Below are 20,050 nucleotides of genomic sequence, written 5' to 3' on the forward strand. Positions count from 1 at the left end.
TCGCAGGCAGGGAACCGCCAGAAGGCCCTCGGCGCTGGACCTCGGTGTCCAGGCAGAACGATAGGGGTGGAGATGCTCCTTCAGGTCTACTTGGCCGTTTAAGGCTTTCAAGGTCAGCACCAACACTTTGAATTGTGCTCAGAAACGTCCTGGGAGCCAATGTAGGTCTTTCAGGACCAGTGTTATATGGTTTCGGCAGCTGCTCCCAGTCCCCAGTCTGGGTGCCACATTCCGCAGTAGTCCAAGCGGGAGATAACCAGAGCATGCACCACTCTGGGGAGACATGTCCGTGGGCAGGTGGGGTCTCATCCTGCGTACCAGATGGAGCTGTCCTGGACACAGAACTGACCTGCGCCTCCATGGACAGCTGTGAGTCCAAAATGACCCCCAGGCTGCGCATCTGGTCCTTCAGGGGCACAGTCACCCCATTCAGAACCAGGGAGTCCTCCACACCTGCCCGTACCCTGTCCCCCCAAAAACAGGACTTCTGTCTTGCCAGGATTCAACCTCAATCTGTTAACCACCATCCATCCTCCAACTAAAAGCACTAAAAGCCCTGTTCCTATATTGTCTAAAAAGGGAACCCTGATAAGATTAAATTTGTAGGGGAGAGATCTATGAGGGGTCCTCAACGTGCCAACCTATACTTACAATGTCATCAATCAGGTCTCGGACTCCTCTGATGGAAAGCAGGAGTGTGAGGGGGAAGAGGAGAGCGAACCATGGAAGCGTGGAGATCTGGGGGACAGTCTGAAACAGAAGACAGGCCAGGAACAATGAATATTCAGAGATTTCTCACAATGGTGTGGAACACAGTTCAGCTACTGATTGATTGACTGAGTGACTGCAGAAATGGATAAAAGCCCCCCAAACAAACAATGACCGTCATCGGTCAAGGTAAGGGGGGAAAATTAGTTTTAATTTTTATCATCCACAATACTGTGTTATTTAAACCACAGAGCCTAGGACTTGCCGATCAGAAGGTCGGCAGTTTGAATCCCTGCAATGATGGGGTGAGCTCCCGTTGCTCGGTCCCTGCTCCTGCCAACCGTGCGCTGCTCTGGTTCGCCAGAAGCGGCTTAGTCCTGCTGGCCACGTGACCCAGAAGCTGTACGCCGGCTCCCTCGGCCAGTAAAGTCGGCCATGACTGGACCTAACGGTTAGGGGTCCCTTTATCTTTACCTTTACAGCACATTGACTATTGCTTTCATTCTATGGATCAATGGTCTTGTTAGATAGTAAGGTAAAGGTAAAGGTACCCCTGCCCATACGGGCCAGTCTTGACAGACTCTGGGGTTGTGCGCCCATCTCACTCAAGAGGCCAGCGTGACAAAGCTGCATCTGGCGAGCCAGAGCCGCACACGGAAACACCGTTTACCTTCCCGCTGGTAAGCGGTCCCTATTTATCTACTTGCACCCGGAGGTGCTTTCGAACTGCTAGGTTGGCAGGCGCTGGGACCGAGCAGCGGGAGCGCACCCCGCCTCAGGGATTCGAACCGCCGACCTTTCGATCGGCAAATCCTAGGCGCTGAGGCTTTAACCCACAGTGCCACTTGTGTCCCGTTAGATAGTAAAGAGCACGTTAAATGGCTGTTTTTAAAAGTTTGGAATGGATGAATCCATTTAGCTCTACTTCCTATGGGAAAGCATGCCTCGGTTTTGGAACGCTTTGGTTTTGGAATGGGCTCCGAGATTAAGTTTGAGAACCAAGGTACCACTGTCCTTGCGTGTTTACGGCATTCGTAAACCGAAATGTTCATCAACGGAGACATTCGAAAACCAAAGTACTGCTGTATTTTATATCTGTGTTTTTTTAAGATCTCCCAGTCTTGATGCTTAGAGCAATAGGTCTTAGGGGGTCACTGACACACCCAATGGGTTGCTCCAGATTTCCTCTCTGGGACACCCCCGTTCCCAAATACATAAGAAGCCCCTTACCTGCAGGAGGATGATGAAGATGAAGTATAAATTAACCAGCCGATGAAGCTGTTCGTACAAGTTGAGCGGGAGAAAGGTGAGGACGTTATACTTCGCCGTCTTAATGCCGTTGCCCTGAAAACGAAGGTGGAAGGACAAAAAAATAAAAATAAAGGTGTGTGTTCTGAGACTTATTCGAGTTAATAATAATAATAATAATAATAATAATAATAATAATAATAATAATAATTTATTATTTATACCCCGCCCATCTGGCTGGGCTTCCCCAGCCACTCTGGGCGGCTTCCAAAAAAATATTAAAATACTGTCATACATCAAACGTTAAAAGCTTCCCTAAACAAGCCTGCCTACAGATGTCTTCTAAAAGTCCGGTAGTTGTTGTTCTCTTTGACATCTGGTGGGAGGGCGTTCCACAGGGAGGGCGCCACTACCGAGAAGGCCCTCTGCCTGGTTCCCTGTAACTTGGCTTCTCACAATGAGGGATCCACCAGAAGACCCTCGGGAGATGGACCCCGGTGTCCAGGGTGGAGATGCTCCTTCAGGTATAGAGGGCAGAGGTTTGAAGGTCAGCCCCAACACTTTGAATTGTGCTCAGAAACGTCCTGGGAGCCAATGTAGGTCTTTCAGGACCAGTGTTATGTGGTCTCGGCGGCCGCTCCCAGTCCCCAGTCTGGCTGCCACATTCTGGATTAGTTGTAGTTTCCGGGTCACCTTCCAAGGGAGCCCCACGTAGAGCGCATGGCAGCAGTCCAAGCGGGAGATAACCAGAGCATGCACCACTCTGGCCAGACAGTCTACGGGCAGGGAGAGTCTCAGCCTATGTACCAGATGGAGCTGGTAAACAGCTGCCCTGGACACAGTTATCAAATCAGTTGGGGGAACTGAGGAAAAACTGTGCGCTCCCAAAATCCACCAGAAGGAAGCAGGAACGGGATCAGCAAGTCGTGTCTTTTCTCTCTTCAAAATTGACGGTTGCAATCGAAATTATTCAACACCCCCATGGCAAATCGAAATTTGCAGACTTTCGGCTGTTCATCATCATAATTTATTATGGCCAAAGACCAGCTCGAAAAACACAACTGCGACAGCTTTCACAGGAATAAAATAGACATTTAAAGCAGTGTACAACAGCTGAAAGATTAAAATCTAGGATAAGCGCATAAACACATAAAGACCTAAAAATTTTGGCTACCGTACAAATTGGCCCTGGAGGCCAACTTTGACTGTTTTCCTTGTGAACTAATTTATTTTGGGGGGTGGTCTGCGCCTGCAAATCTGCACGCAGAATCTGGCGACCAACCAGGTCATCTTATGGTCTTTGCCTAAGAGGAGAAAATTGTGTACCCAGTCATAAAAGAGACGATCCAAGTTGCGTTTTCTGCTGAATTTGGGGGGAAACGGCTCAAAGCGTTCCATTGCGTCCAACTGTTTCAATGGCTTCTGTTCGACTTACTTGTTGCAAACAGCCGAGTCTGTAAATTTAGATAATTAACCTGATTTGCAATGGGGTTTTTTAAAATCATTTCGATTGCGACTGTACATATCAGCACCTTGCAGCTCTAAAATGAGAGAAGGCAACTAATATTAGAAGTTAGTGGAATTCTCTAGCCAGGCAGGTTCACCTGACGTCATCATTATATATTTTTAGACGCCAGGTGAAAAACGTTCATCTTCAACCAGGCCTTGGTCTGATTAATATTCAACAGACTTTTAAATGTGTCTCTGGGAAGAGGGAAGGTATTGTTTTGCTGTTTCGTTTTGACTTATTTACTTGTTTTTATCCTGTATTTCATTCTGCAAACTGCCCTAAGAACTTTGGATGAAGGGAGATAAGATGCAGTGCTTTTTTCTAAAAATAAAAATTAGGGGTAGTCTCATTTTGACTTAAGAAAACCACCGTTTTATAGTTCAAATGGGGAAAAATAAATATAGCAAAATATAGCCATCAGGCGTAGCAACGGAACTGGTGATTCACTGTGCTAGAGAAGATACTAAAAATTGAATTTTGTTTACTTTCTTCTCCCGTTAGATTCGCAAAATGTTTAGGGGCATGCGTACCCTTGCATCCCCCAGAAGAAAAGCACTGGGTATATGAATCTAATAAATCAATAAATCAATATTGGGGAGGACAGGGGGTGGGCGGGGGTGGGGGATTCCCTGGTCCTGAATGGGGTAACTGAGCCCCTGAAGGAGCAGGTGTGCAACCTGGGAGTCATTCTGGACTCACAGCTGTCCATGGAGGTGCAAATTAATTCTGTGTCCAGGGCAGCTCCATCTGGTACGCAGGATGAGACCCTCCCTGCCCGCAGACTGTCTTGCCAGAGTGGTGCATGCTCTGGTTATCTCCCGCTTGGACTACTGCAATGCGCTCTACATGGGGCTACCTTTGAAGGTGACCTAGAAACTGCAACTAATCCAGAATGCGGCAGCTAGACTGGGGACTGGGAGCAGCTGCCGAGACCACATAACACTGGTTCTGAGAGATCTGCATTGGCTCCCAGTACGTTTCCGAACACAATTCAAAGGGTTGGTGCTGACCATGAAAGCCCTAAATGGCCCACTAGATCTGAAGGGGTGTCTCCACCCCCATCATTCAGCCTGGACACTGGGGTCCAGCTCCGAGGGCCTTCTGGCGGTTCCCTCATTGCGAGAAGTGAGGTTACAGGGAACCAGGCAGAGGGCCTTCTTGGTGGTGGCGCCCACCCTGTGGAACACCCTCCCAGCAGATGTGAAGGAAATAAGCAGCTATCCTATCTTTAAAAGACATCTGAAGGCAGCCCTGTCAGTGGCGTAGCGTGGGGGGTACAGGGGGGGCCAGCCGCACCGGGCGCAACATCTGGGGGTTAGGGTTAGGGGGCGCAAATCCACAAGTTAGGGGGCGCAAATTACTTGCCTTGCCCCGGGTGCTGACAACCCACGCTACGCCACTGAGCCTTGTTTAGGGAAGTTTTTAATATTTAACACTGGACTGTTTTTAACACTTGATTGGGAGCCGCCCAGAGTGGCTGGGGAAACTCAGCCAGATGGGCGGGCTATAAATCTATTATTATTATTATTAAGGATTTTGTTATTGCAGGTTGCCTAACGCTTAGGCTGGCCCCTTCTTGAACCGAGTCATGTTTTGTCCAAGCTGCAGTGACTCTGCAGCTTAAGAAAAGGAAATATAATTTGCAGTAAGCACCGAGGCTTTGGGGAAGGGGACGGAACTGGACTTGCCATAAGCTACAAGATCAATGAAACAGAGGTTCCATTTCCTTACAGCATATTTTTTCTTCTTCAGACACCAGGCATAGGTCGTGTGGAACTGCTCATGGTATGCCCGGTCGTTCGCCTTCACAATCCAGGTGAAATCTGGACAAAGAGAGGTAGGGAAGAAGACCTCAGAGGTAGCACTGTTTGCAGAGAGCAGTCTAGAACCCCATGATAGAAAAGAGATGCCGGGAACACAGCTGGAGAGATCTAGAACCCAAGAGGCACCTAGAACTGTAAAGGGGAAAATGGATGTCCAGAGCATAAATGAGCCTAGTACCGAGAAATAGCAAGTGAGGTCTATAAACCAAAGCAGACAGGAGTCTAGAACCCTGGGATATCGCGAGAGCTCCAGAACCCCCACCCCTCCAATTAATCTGGAGCGCTTAGTTTGAGGTTCACAGAGACCATTTGCTAGGTCTCTGTCTCACTCTTAATATACGTGATTTAAAGACTGGTTCTTATTATTCTTTTTGTTTTTTAAAAATCCCACTCTTCAGTCACAGATGGCTTTCAGAGTGGCTTACAAATCGTGAAAGAGAGAAAGAGAGGAAGGAAGGAAGGAAGGAAGGAAGGAAGGAAGGAAGGAAGGAAGGAAGGAAGGAAGGAAAAAGAGCAAAAGAAGGAAAGAAAGAAAGAAAGAAAGAAAGAAAGAAAGAAAGAAAGAAAGAAAGAGAGAGAGAGAGAGAGAGGGAGGAAGGGAGGAAGGAAGGAAGGAAGGAAGGAAGGAAGGAAGGAAGGAAGGAAGGAAGGAAGGAATCCTCAGGCTTACAATGTAAAAAACCATGACATAAATGGAAAGCGGTTTGGGAGGGAAGAGGAAAGAAGCAAGCTCAAGTTCTCAGCTACCTTGTTGGGATTTGGAGTCATCCTGGCTGGCCATTTTGGTCCCTAGAAATCAAAGAGATGGACAGAGAGGTAGATTAGACAGACTGCACCAGTCGTGTATTTGGGTCAGATTCGCCACCCCTTAGCAGCAGCGACGAAAAGAACCATAAACGCATTCTACACAATATTCCGCTTATCTTTCGCGAATACCGAAAGCTCGTTTCAGCATTTCGCTTTGTATCCTTTGAACAATTTTGTGCGCTTGACTCGTTCTTTCTCGTTTTTTATTATTTATCATTTTTCTTTCCTTTTCCTTTTTCCTTTCCTTTTTATATTTTTCTTTTTCCGTATATTTTTCTTTTTCTTTTTGAATATTTGGATGTCATGCTTAATTCATGCTTTCTCTGTAATTTTTTTAAAAATGCAATAAAGATAATAAAAATAATAGAGAGAAAAGTTGGTCCATTAAGTTAACTTATTCCAGAAAGGATGCTGAACGTATAAACTAGCCTAACAGGTTTATGGGAAAATGGGCATTTTAAACAATGTCAAAAACTGGGTCCCATCTTATGCTGCTTTCAAGCTGCTGTAACAGCATTTCGTAGAATCCTAGAATTGCGGAATTGAATGGGTTCCTCCAGAGGTCATTCAGTCTGACCCCTGCAATGGAGGAATCCCAGCAAAAGAATTCTGGAGATCTTTGAACTGAAAAGTTCACACACAACACACACACACGGACCTGGAAGATTCTGGTAAACAGAGAAGGCATTTGGCCCGATTCCGAAAGATAATTTTTCTTTGATGTTTAGCCAGTCCTTTGAATAGGCAAATTTCAATCTGTCCCCGTCATGCCTCATAAAACAAGGGGGAAATGGACGGACTCAGTGTCTCAGCTGGAGGTGGGCTGTTGGGGTGTATGTTTCCTCTAGAAGACTCTGTACGTTGCATTTTTTAAAAAAATACAGAGGTCCCTTGGTTCTCAAACTTTATCTGTTCCGGAAATTCCGTTCCCAAACCAAAAGCTGGCATTTGTCCACACACAGCTTCTGGGTCATGTGGCCAGCAGGACTAAGCCGCTTCTGGCGAACCAGAGCAGTACACGGAAACGCCGTTTACCTTCCCGCCGGAGCGGTATCTATTTATCTACTTGCATTTTGACGTGCTTCCGAACTGCTAGGTTGGCAGGAGCAGGGACCAAGCAACGGGAGCTCACCCCGTCACGGGGATTCGAACCGCCGACCTACTGATCGGCAAGCCCAAGAGGCTCAGTGGTTTAGACCACAGCGCCACCCACTTCCCTTAGCCCTGTATAGGGAGGGTTTATAGTGGTACCTCGGGTTACATACACTTCAGGTTACAGACTCCGCTAACCCAGAAATAGTGCTTCAGGTTAAGAACTTTGCTTCAGGATGAGAACAGAAATTGTGCGGCGGTGGCAGCGCGGCGGCAGCGGGAGGTTCAGGTTAAGAACAGTTTCAGGTTAAGTACGGACCTCCGGAACGAATTAAGTACTTAACCCGAGGTACCACTGTAGTTTCATTGGAGAAACGTTGGAGAGTATGGTGTCGCAGAAAAAGGCCGTCTACAACGGAAATTTGAGAGTGTGGCTTCTCTCCTGCCTGACAAGAGATCTGTAAATGTTTGCTGATTGCCCTGACTTGACCATTCTGGGTCATCCTTTCGAATCCTGCTCATAAATTTACACCGATTGATGGACAGAAGATGCTCTGCGGTCTGTCTGCTCTGCTTAAAATACTTGCTGGACCGGTTTTGCAGTTCATTCCAAGCAGCTGATAGCAGTTTATTTATTTACCAAGACTGACATATTGAAAACAAAACCTATTTGGGAAGACATTCTTCCCCAGGTAATTCCTTCTACTGCGGGGTCATTTAGGTAAAGGTACCCCTGCCCGTACGGGCCAGTCATGTCCGACTCTAGGGTTGTGCGCCCATCTCACTTAAGAGGCCAGGGGCCAGCGCTGTCCGGAGACACTTCCGGGTCACGTGGCCAGCGTGACAAAGCTGCTCTGGCGAGCCAGCACCAGAGCAGCACACAGAAACGCCGTTTACCTTCCCGCCGGAGCGGTACCTACTTATCTACTTGCACTTAAGGGTGCTTTCGAACTGCTAGGTGGGCAGGAGCTGGGACCGAAAGACGGGAGCTCACCCCGCTGCGGGGATTCGAACCACCGATCATACGATCGGCAAGTCCTAGGCACTGAGGTTTTACCCACAGCGCCACCCTCGTCCCTATAGCCCTGTATAGGGAGGGTTTATTTTTCATTGGAGAAATGTTGGAGAGTATGGTGTCGCAGAAAAAGGCCATCTACAACAGAAATTTGAGCGTCTGGCTTCTCTCCTGCCTGCCAAGAGATCTGTAAATGTTTGCTGATTGCCCTGACTTGACCGTTCTGGGCCATCCTTTTGAATCCCGCTCACAAATTTACACCGATTGATGGACAGAAGATGCTCTGCGGTCTGTCTGCTCTGCTTAAAAGATACTTGCCGGACCGGTTTTGCAGTTCATCCCAAGCAGCTGATAGCAGTTTATTTATTTAACACGACTGACATATTGAAAACAAAAACAAAACCTATTCTTCCCCAGATAATTCCTTCTACTGCGGGGTCATTTAAGATAGTCGAAAATGGATTCAGGGTTGCATTTCGGAATACCCCGTGTGTTTATGAACATTTATTTTATCGTTTTGACACCTTAGGATTCCTGCAACGGCCCCAAAACACAGAGAGACAAACACTGTCTCCAGCCCAATAATATCCAGTTCCTTTTGCCAGTCCTAAGCGTCGCCTTGCATTACTTGGGCACCATGTCAACATCAGCCTACTTGAATCCTCAATTCCCTTCCTTCGCAATTGCAGAATTCTGTAATTGCAGAATCACTCCAACCTGCTCTGATGAGTCATCTATTTCCCACAATCCCTGACAAACCCACATGGATTGCACCGGGGTTATTATTTTTGGAGCAGGAACTCAGGGTGAATTGAGTTCCCTTAACTTTCTAAAAACCAAATAATTCTTCCTCCTCCTCCTTCTTTTAATACACCTAATGTCCCACCTATATCTGTAAACGGTAAAGTTGAGGCCGTGTCCAATGCTGATCATTGTCTCCTAGAGTTTATTACCGTATTTTTCGCTCTATAAGATGCACTGGACCACAAGACGCACCTAGTTTTTGGAGGAGGAGAAAAAAAATATTCTGAATCTCAGAAGCCAGAACAGCAAGAGGGATCGCTGCGCAGCGAAAGCAGCAATCCCTCTTGCTGTTCTGGCTTCTGGGATAGCTGCGCAGCCTGCATTCGCTCCATAAGACGCACACACATTTCCCCTTACTTTTTAGGAGGGAAAAAGCGAGTCTTATAGAGCAAAAAACACAGCAACCGCATCTTAGATTTCTCCACTGCCTGGATGGCACTGAGATGGGGCCCTCAATAAACAAACAAAGTTTGTGGTGCGTTCCCCCAAATTTTTCCCTAGGAAAAAAAGAGCTTTGCACCATTTGTGGGCACAAAGGGGTAAATCACTGCTGCAATCCGATTCTGCTTGCGGGCTTTATTTTTAGACACAATTTTTATTTATTTTCCATCTAATTATATACATTCACAACATCGTTATCTTCAGAGCCTAGCGACTTCCTTCCCTCCCGCCTCGCGGCTATCAAAATCACCCTCCGTATCCTTGCATTTTGCATGGTTCAACCGTTCTGATTGTACCCAAACGGCTCAAAAAACCTGAATAAAGGTAGAAAATTTCTCACTGCTTGTGGGGCTCCCCGTCGAGACATCCGCTCGGCCGCCAAGAGGCACGATCCTGGACTTAGATAGGTCCCGATCCAGCAGCCAGCCAGCCACTTCTTAAGGTCTTAGGGCAGTGGGGAAGAAATTATCTCCATTTTCCTCGTTTATTTTCCCCTCCCGACTGCCCCAGGGTCCTCATTAAGGGCGCAGCTGAAAACCCGGCAGCTCCTAAGCAACCAGGAGTTGGCACACCTTACCTGCTTCCCTCCCCAGGGCCAGGTGAGATATACCCTCTGCCAGGGATGCCTCTGAGGCCCTTGAGCGATTTGCTAGACACCTGGGCGGCTCTGGAAATCTGCATTGACTGACAAGGGAGCGCCACTCTCGCCAGTCTTCCTGTCTCTTCTCTCTCTCTCTCCCTCCAAGCCCCCACCTGCCAGCGCCTTTCCCATGACGATACCTGCAAGACTCGCTCACCTGTTCCTCGGACGAGAAATCCTTTCCAGCCAGGTGTAAGGTATCTCCTTTCACCTCTCCTGCGCCCGGCTGGCATGCTGCCGGAGGTTGTGCCCACACAAAACGCCTACACTCAAAATCGAACCGGCTTTCACACACGTGGAGGCTGTTCCTCTGCGCTTCGCATCCGTAAATGGAGCCTCTGCGAACCGGGATAGTCTACCTGTGCCAAGCTATTCATCAGCACGGCTCCAGTTTCCACCTCTCTTTCTCTCAGACGCACACACACAACATAACCAACCAACATTTCAGCGGTGAAAACAGAGATGTCCTGTTCCATAACAATAATAATCTGATTATTTATACCCCACCCATCAGATTGGGTTGTCCCAGACACTTTGGGAGGCTTCCAACAGACATAAAAATATAGTCAAACATTAAATATTTTTTTTAAAAAGCCTCTCTACAGGGCTGCCTTCACATGTTTTCTAAAAGTTGTGTGTTTACTTAATCTGCTTGGATCAGGAGTCGCATACTCCTTATTTTCATGGGAGTAATGTTGGTGGGGGTGGAATAGGACGTCCCTATTTTCAGGGGAGAAATGTTGGAGGGGATGGAATAGGACGTCCCTATTTTCAGGGGAGAAATGTTGGTGGGGGTGGAATAGGACGTCCCTATTTTCAGGGGAGAAACGTTGGAGGGGATGGAATAGGACGTCCCTATTTTCACGGGAGAAACGTTGGAGGGGATGGAATAGGACGTCCCTATTTTCAGGGGAGAAACGTTGGAGGGGATGGAATAGGACGTCCCTATTTTCATGGGAGAAACGTTGGAGGGGATGGAATAGGACGTCCCTATTTTCAGGGGAGAAACGTTGGAGGGGATGGAATAGGACGTCCCTATTTTCAGGGGAGAAACGTTGGAGGGGATGGAATAGGACGTCCCTATTTTCATGGGAGAAATGTTGGTGGGGGTGGAATAGGACGTCCCTATTTTCAGGGGAGAAACGTTGGAGGGGATGGAATAGGACGTCCCTATTTTCATGGGAGAAACGTTGGAGGGGATGGAATAGGACGTCCCTATTTTCAGGGGAGAAACGTTGGAGGGGATGGAATAGGACGTCCCTATTTTCAGGGGAGAAACGTTGGAGGGGATGGAATAGGACGTCCCTCTTTTCAAGGGAGAAACATTAGACGGGATGGAATAGGACGTCCCTATTTTCACAGGAGTAACGTTGCAGTGGATGTTTGCCTAATCTTCTCTTACAGCCATTAACGTTGCTGGCTCTCACTGCCTCCCGTGGGAGTGAATTTGCCTATGTGCCAATGCATGACGAAGCTCAATTTGTCACCAACCACAGGTGCCCAGTGCTTTGAGGAACACCCAGACCTATATTTTAAAAGGGTGGTTCGAATCCCCGCAATGATGGAGTGAGCTCCCGTTGCTCGGTCCCTGCTCCTGCCCACCTAGCAGTTTGAAAGCACGTCAAAGTGCAAGTAGATAAATAGGTACCGCTCTGGCGGGAAGGTAAACGGTGTTTCCGTGCGCTGCTCTGGTTCGCCAGAAGCAGCTTAGTGCTGCTGGCCACATGACCCGGAAGCTGTACGCCGGCTCCCTCGGCCAATAAAGCGAGATGAGCGCTGCAACCCCAGAGTCGGCCATGACTGGACCTAATAGTCAGGGGTCCCTTTACCTTTACCTTACAGAAATCCAGTGGGGTTTGATGCACACCCAAAAATGGACTAACCCCTTTCGGGTGCAAAACTGGAGTTGCATGGCATGTCCTCAGTTTCAATCCAAAAAACCAGACGGAGTCTACTTGCTTCAGAGAGTTGGCAGGTGGTGGACTGGGCAGTTGACCCGACAAGGAACTGTTCTGCTTTTCCTCTACAATTTCTTTGGAAACCACCCTACATGCCAGCCAAAACCCTCCATGGACTGGAAAGGCAGAACAAAGTGCTTTTGCTCTGACGTGGTGCCTCTGCCTCTTCTCTCTGCACAAGCCTTGCATGATCATATTTCACTCTGTTTTTCTCAGCGGTCTGATTCTGACCGCAGACCCAGCTAACTCCTTGCTGCCCACTGCGGTGAAGCCGTTTCTGTCCAGCTTTGCAGGTGCAGCAATAAGCAACTGAACAAACCCCTGTGTTGCAAAGAGAATGTCTAGTCAACACGATGATCATGTACATACGCAATAGACTCCTTCGGGACGCGGGTGGCGCTGTGGGTTAAACCACAGAGCCTAGGACTTGCCGATCAGAAGGTCGGCGGTTCGAATCCCCACAATGACGGGGTGAGCTCCTGTTGCTCGGTCCCTGCTCCTGCCAACCTAGCAGTTCGAAAGCACCTCAAAGTGCAAGTAGATCAATAGGTACCACTCTGGCGGGAAGGTAAGAAGTGGCTTAGTCCTGCTGGCCACATGACCCAGAAGCTGTACGCCGGCTCCCTCGGCCAATAAAGCGAGATGAGCGCCGCAACCCCAGAGTCGGCCGCGACTGGACCTAATGGTCAGGGGTCCCTTTACCTTTACCTATAGAATTCCTCCAAACCATAACAAGTACAAAATGAAATCTTTAGTCTCTAAGTCTCTAAGAATCTTTAAATGAAGCGAGGGACCAGACTTTGTACGCTGAAAGACAAGCTGTGAAGCATTGTGTATTCAGCAAATATGATGTCCAGCACTGAACAGTGATTCCGAATTAAGTACTTAACCCAAGATACCACTGTAAATACAAAATGAACTCCTGATCTGAACAGCCCGAAACACAACTGGTGTGAAAATAGGTCTGGCACAACATTAATACAAGAGGACAACCTAAGTCTTACTCAGAGGAATTAGGGATTAGGGAGAATGGGCAGTGTGGTTTGGGATACAGTGGTACCTCAAGTTAAGAACTTATTTCGCTCCAGAGGTCCGTTCTTAACCTGAAACTGTTCTTAACCTGAAGCACCACTTTAGCTCATGGGGCCTCCTGCTGCCAGTGTGCCGCCGGAGCACGATTTCTGTTCTCATCCTGAAGCAAAGTTCTTAACCTGAAGCACTATTTCTGGGTTAGCGGAGTCTGTAACCTGAAGCGTCTGTAACCTGAGGTACCACTGTAGTTGGAAAATAGGGATATGGGGTCAGGAGATCTTTCAGGGTCTGGACAGGAGATCCAAGATTAAGAGGCAACAAGGGAGTCATTTAAGGGAGCTGGAAACCTGGGAGGGTCACTTAAGGGATCTGGGAGAGAGTTTGAGGAATAAGGGGCAAAGAAATGATGCTTTTGAATTCTGGTGCTGGAGGAGACTCTTGAGAGTCCCATGGACTGCAAGAAGATCCAACCTCTCCATTCAGAAATCAGCCCTGAGTGTTCACTGGAAGGACAGATCCTGAAGCTGAGGCTCCAAGACTTTGGCCGCCTCAGGAGAAGAGAAGACTCCCTGGAAAAGACCCTGGTGTTGGGAAAGATGGAGGGCGCAAGGAGAAGGGGACGACGGAGGACGAGATGGTGGGACAGTGTTCTTGAAGCCACAAACATGAGTCTGACCAAACTGTGGGAGGCAGTGGAAGACAGGAGGGCCTGGCGTGCTCTGGTCCAGGGGGTCACGAAGAGTCGGACACGACTAAATGACTCAACAACAACAAAAGGACCTGGAGTTCTGGACGGCTCTGGGAGGCAGTTTCAGGAATAATACAGATCCTCAGAGTATCCCTATTTTCCAGGGACAGTCCCAGATTTATAGAAGCCATCCCGGTTTCTGATTTGACCCCAGAATGTCCCACATTTCCTTAGGTCGTCCCTATTTTCATCGGAGGAATGTTGGAAGGGATGGAGTTATGTAACCCTCCGAGCTAAGGAGAGATAAGTATCTCTTCAACATTTAGAAGACATCAGAAGGCAGCTCTGGATACGGAATTTTAAAAAAAAATTCTTCATGTTTAATTGTGTTTTTGTTTATGTTGGAAGCCGCCCAGATTCTTGGGCTGCTGTTTCTGCGTGTGTGCTCTAGATGGAGCAATTGTCTGGTCCAGAATGTTGCATCCGCCAGAGATTAGATGCTTAAGCAAAAGGATGAATGATTGTCACATTTGCCTTGCAGATCATAGAATCACAGAATCCTCCAGAAGCCCAGTAGACCTGAAGGAGTGTCTCCACCCCCATCATTCTGCCCAGACACTAAGGTCCACCTCCAAGAGCCTTCTGGCGGTTCCCTCCCTGCCAGAAGCGAGGTTACGGGGAACCAGGCAGAGGGCCTTCTCGGTGGTGGTGCCCGCCCTGTGGAACACCCTCCCGTCAGATGTCAAGGAGATAAACACCTACCAGACTTTTAGAATACATCTGAAGGCAGCCCTGTTTGGGAAGCTTTTAATGTTTAATGCTGTAAAAGGTAAAAGTAAAGGGACCCCTGACCATTAGGTCCAGTCGTGGCCGACTCTGGGGTTGCAGCGCTCATCTCACTTTATTGGCCGAGGGAGCCGGCGTACAGCTTCTGGGTCATGTGGCCAGCAGGACTAAGCCACTTCTTACCTTCCCGCCAGAGTGGTACCTATTGATCTACTTGCACTTTGAGGTGCTTTCGAACTGCTAGGTTGGCAGGAGCAGGGACCGAGCAACAGGAGCTCACCCCGTCACGGGGATTCGAACCACCGACCTTCTGATCGGCGCCACCCGCGTCCCTGTTTAATGCTGTATTGTGTTTTTAATATTGGGTTGGGAGCTGCCCAGATGGGCAGAGTATAAATACATTATTATTATTATTATTATTATTATTATTATTATTATTATTATTATATTGAGAAAGACTTACGTGGCAGCTTCATTGCACATTTCGATCAGATTCTCCGATCTACTGGATTGGGAAACCCAAGTGGCAGGGAGTCGTTTTTAAACAGGCCCATGCGAAACTGTGGGAGGGTGGCTCCTGTTCCGTCTTGCCTTTAAGGGCAACTAAATCTCGCTTCTCGCTTCTGGGGAAAAGCCATCGCTCCGTGACAGAGCAACAGTCGATCTGTTTGGAAACCCGGCAAGGAAACGATGAACTGGTTTCTGCGCTCACGGGTTTAATTGAGCTGCTCACCTGGACCACACCTCAACCGCCTGCAAACCAGGTTTGCATCTGGTGCCGATCTCATTCCTCAGAAGACGATCAGAGGAGCCTGCCTGCTGAGTCAACCCTGCATCCTGTTCTTTTGTCTGCCCTGCATCTCTCAACATTCAGCTTAATTCAGGGTGTCAGCAACCTTTTCGAGCTGTGGGGCGGTCCACCGTCCCTCAGACCACGTGGTGGGCCGGAGTATATTTTGGGGGAAAATATGAACAAATTCCTATGCCCCACAAACAACCCAGAGATGTACGTTTTCATCCCCAAAAAGTTTTTGATTTGAGTTTCTACTGAAATGAGGCTGCATTTTAACGTTGTATTTTAATCTGGTTTTTAAGTTGTATTTTAATCAAGTGTTTTTATACCTGGTGTTAGCTGCCCTGAGCCCAGTCTTGGCTGGGGAGGGCTGGGGATAAATTATTATTATTATTATTATTATTATTATTATTATTATTATTATTAGCACACATTCTACTCATGTAAAAACATCAGGCAGGCCCCACAAATAACCCAGACATGCATTTTAAATAAAAAGACACATTCATCTAAAAACACGCTGATTCCTGGACCATCCGCAGGTCGGATTGAGAAGGCGATTGGGCCACATCCAGCCCCTGGGCCTTAGGTTGCCTAAAAGTAAAGGGACCCCTGACCATTAGGTCCAGTCGTGGCCGACTCTGAGGTCGCGGCGCTCATCTCGCTTTACTGGCCGAGGGAGCCAGCATACAGCTTCTGGGTCATGTGGCCAGCAGGACTAAGCCGCTTCTGGCGAACCAGAGCAGTGCACGGAAACGCTGTTTACCTTCCCACCGGAGTGGTACCTATTTATCTACTTGCACTTTTGACATGCCTTCGAACTGCTAGGTATGCAGGAGCAGGGACCGAGCAACGGGAGCTCACCCCGTCATTGCAGGGATTTGAACCGCCGACCTTCTGACTTCCGGGTCGGCGCCATCGCCGAATGGCGGGCTCCCTCCGAGCTCCGGAGGGAGCCGGCTTGGCAGGGGCTGGGTCCTACCGCACCGGCGATGCGGGGACCCTTAAAAACCACGGCCAGATTGAGGCCGTGGACATGGAGACTCGGCTGGCACCGTTAGCGCTCTCCCGACTCGTGAAGGAGCCTTTTTAAAGGCTACGGATCGGGTGCCGGGGAGAAGCGTGGTGCTTTGAGTTCTCTGCTATCCCTGCCGAGCGCAGCCGCATGCCATCCGGCGGAGAGCGCTGACTTCTTCTATTGAAAATTCGGCTCTAAAGAAGAACCCGTGAGTAATTGGAATATGGACTAAAAAAAGGGGGATAAACTTTTAAAATTCGGAGCGAACGGGGGAGGTGGAAAAAAGGAAGTCAACCCACCCCTAAATTGTAGAAGAGCCAAAACAAAGGACTGGACAACTAAGATCGAGTGTAACCTTATCTTGCCGAATCAGCAACTTCGCGAGGGAAAATTATAAGATTGAGCTGGAGGAGAAAAGTGGAATTGTTTTTAAAAAAGCAACCCCCCCGGAATCCCTGGAGCGATTCGTGAAACTGCCTGGAGAAAAGTGATGGAGGTTTTGACAGCTGTCAAAGAGCTGTCAAAAAGGAAGATTAAAATAGAGACTTTGTTATGAGGACTTTGCCGGTTATATTTGTTACAAATTGAATACAAACTGTTTTAAATATCGGTCAACAAGCTACTTGGTCTGGTGGATGTGATTCTGGAAGGGAACTTTGTTACTGCAATCCACCTAGAGGAGCCGAGGGATATTGCATGTGTTTTTCACAGGAAATCTGAACAGTTGAATGGAACTTTTAATCTCCTGGGAAACTGCAGGAATGGAACATTATTTTGTCTACAGAGGTCTACATACTACAGGAAACAATGGAACTATTTGTTGGAAAATGAAAGGAACATGATGTAATGCTTTGCTTCAAGAATAACAAACCTCTGCAGAGACACTAGAAACTTTTGGAAAAAGAACATTTCTGTGGGAGAACAGAGAAATAAAAAGGAGGAGAATGATTGATAAGAACAAGGAAATAACAATAACTGGACAGAACTGGGGGAACATTTGGGATATTCAGGATATTCAGAGACCAGCATGAGTTTGCCCAAACTGCGGGAGGCAGTGGAAGACAGGAGGGCCTGGCGTGCTCTGGTCCAGGGGGTCACGAAGAGGCGGACGCGACTAAACGACTCAACAACATGTTTCTATATATGTTGGAAGCTGCCTAGAGCGGCTGGGGCAACACAGCCAGATGGGCAGGGGTATAAATAATAAAATTATCATTACGGAATGTGACACAACCTAAAGAAAAGGCCCATTTTCCCATTCCTTTTTGCAATTTCTCCCTCTCCTCCACATTCCTCTCCTTCTTAATTAGGTTTTGACCTAGATTAATTCCCTGAATCAGAGCAGCCCCAGACTGCCCCGGCTTTCATTTACATCTCTCCGCCCCTCCTCGCACGTAAAGTAACGCACTGTCACGAAGCAATCTTGAGACGATGGCATGTGTGCCGATAGCACCAAGATTCCCCTTTCCCCCCAGTGTTTCACTGGTTCCCACGGTTATTGCTAAAACCCTGGGCATTAGAATAAAGAAATGAGATTTTCATGTGAGGCTGTCCCTCAGCGGTTGCTGGTCACTAGTCTAGGGCAAACGGGACGACAAACTTAGCCCCTCTGCCTGCTTTCCTACTTACGGCCAGTCCAGAAGGTGTTTCGTTCCTCCTTGCGGAACTCAGCAGGGAGGAGGAGGAGGAGGAAGGGGCCAAAGCTGAAATGAATTTGCTCTGGCTTCTCATTCCCCAATGGCGCCACCTGCTGATGGACTCCCAGCCTTCCGCCCTACCAGCATCAAAACAAAACAAAACCCTGCTGGAACTTGCCAGTGGCTAGAAATGCCGTTTGGACATCGCCGGGATTCGGCACTGGTAGACAACATCCGGGTGGAAACCGTCTGGGGAAATATCCGGACAACTCAACAACGGGAGACGCGGGTGGTGCTGTGGGTTAAACCACAGAGCCTAAGACTTGCCGATCAGAAGGTCGGCGGTTCGAATCCCCGCAATGACGGGGTGAGCTCCCGTTGCTCGGTCCCTGCTCCTGCCAACCTAGCAGTTCGAAAGCACGTCAAAGTGCAAGTAGATAAATAGGTACCGCTCCGGCAGGAAGGTAAACGGCGTTTCCGTGCGCTGCTCTGATTCGCCAGAAGCGGCTCAGTCCTGCTGGCCACACGACCCGGAAGCTTTACGCCGGCTCCCTCGGCCAGTAAAGCGAGATGAGCGCCGCAACCCCAGAGTCATCCATGAATGGACTTAACGGTCAGGGGTCCCTTTACCTGATAGATTTCACTCTTGCTCTAAAGGCAAGTCTTGTCAGGATAGAAGGGAATTCTCATGGCCTCGGCCCTCTCCTCTCATTAAGAGCAGTAAACTGCGGGTGGTGCTGTGGTCTAAACCGGAGGTTCACGCAAACCTATAAAGGTACTGATATTGATTATGGTTTATAGTATACAAGTGTGTGTGTGTGTGTGTGTGTGTGTGTGTTAAAAAAAGTTTTTCTTTTTGAAACTCTGAAAACTAAAATTAAAAGAAAGAAGAGAAAGCCCAGAGTCCTTTGAGGGCCGCATAGAGAGGTCCCGAGGGCCGCATTCGGAACTCCCCGTCCCTGCCAAAACGTGAGCCAAAACGAAAGCAGGAGATCAATTCTGGGCATAGGTGTCAATGTTTCCCATTTTTTCATTCCCTTATTCTGAATATTCGCAAGAAAAGGGAAAAGTTGACAGCTATGGTTCTGGGGTGTGTGTGTGTGTGTGTGTGTGTGTGTGTGTGAAGCGATGCTGTAGGGACTGGGCTTTACCTGGTTTTTCTTGCTTCTCGCCGGAAGCCTCGACTCCGGTCCCCGATCTGGCCCTCATCGCTCAGCTTCAGCAGCAAACGTAAAACACCCCCCCCCCCAAAAAAAAGCACACCAAGGTGTTCTTGAACAGGGAAAATTGTTCCCACGCTGATCCTTTGCTGGGTAGCAGAAACCCTTTCCTGCTGCGAGGCTCTGTTTAAGGTCTCATCTTTCCTTTGAGAGCAGTCCTGGGCTGCTGGCTGCTGGCGGCACACAGGGCAAATTATATATATAGGGACCTGCCCCCTGTTGCGGTTCAGAATCCCGGAGGATAACTGGACAATGAGGAAGTACATCCTGCTGGCCAAGCCCAGGTGAGGACACCTCTGCCTCCTCTGCAAACTCAGGAATTTGCATGGGCCAATTTGCAACTCACCGCCTGCAGCAGCAGCAGCAAACCTTTCCCACATGCCTGCCGTTGACTCATCACCAGGAAGGCTTTCCAAATTCTCCCCGAATTAGCAGCTCTTGCAATCTCCTCTTTTTTTGCGGCTGCGGCCCCACTCATTTCATAACGCATAGTACCATCCCCTCCAGAAGGCTGATGGCCGAAGAATGGATGCTTTTGAATTCTGGTGCTGGAGGAGACTCTGGAGAGTCCCATGGACTGCAAGAAGATCCAACCTCTCCATTCGGAAATCAGCCCTGAGTACTCACTGGAAGGACAGATCCTGAAGCTGAGGCTCCAAGACTTTGGCCGCCTCATGAGAAAAGAAGACTCCCTAGAAAGGACCCTGATGTTGGGAAAGATGGAAGAGCACAAGGAGAAGGGGACGACGGAGGACGAGATGGTGGGACAGTGTTCTTGAAGCTACAAGCATGAGTTTGACCAAAGTGCGGGAGACAATGGAAGACAGGAG

General features: G+C 48.5%; 1 protein-coding gene across 4 annotated transcripts in view; it reads right to left on the reverse strand.

Annotated features, from left to right (window-relative positions):
* The window catches only part of ATP8B3 (ATPase phospholipid transporting 8B3), a 57,020-nt gene extending 37,781 nt beyond the window's left edge, over nucleotides 1–19,239 (reverse strand). The window contains exons 1-5 of one of the 4 annotated variants that reach the window (XM_083720207.1): nucleotides 19,152–19,239; nucleotides 6,037–6,078; nucleotides 5,198–5,289; nucleotides 1,939–2,052; nucleotides 652–750 (exon numbers count right to left, since the gene is read on the reverse strand). In XM_083720207.1, the coding sequence (XP_083576333.1) occupies nucleotides 652–750; nucleotides 1,939–2,052; nucleotides 5,198–5,289; nucleotides 6,037–6,078; nucleotides 19,152–19,209 (405 nt within the window). In that variant the 5' untranslated portion in view covers nucleotides 19,210–19,239. Of the gene's footprint in view, nucleotides 1–651; nucleotides 751–1,938; nucleotides 2,053–5,197; nucleotides 5,290–6,036; nucleotides 6,079–9,788; nucleotides 10,003–10,245; nucleotides 10,400–15,015; nucleotides 15,242–19,151 lie in introns of those variants that run through there. The other 3 variants (XM_083720208.1, XM_083720206.1, XM_083720209.1) reach the window with 3 other exon arrangements.
* Nucleotides 19,240–20,050: the final 811 nt, after the last annotated feature.

The sequence above is a fragment of the Podarcis gaigeae genome (assembly GCF_964106915.1).
Source record: "Podarcis gaigeae genome assembly, chromosome: 18".
Lineage (NCBI taxonomy): Eukaryota > Metazoa > Chordata > Lepidosauria > Squamata > Lacertidae > Podarcis > Podarcis gaigeae.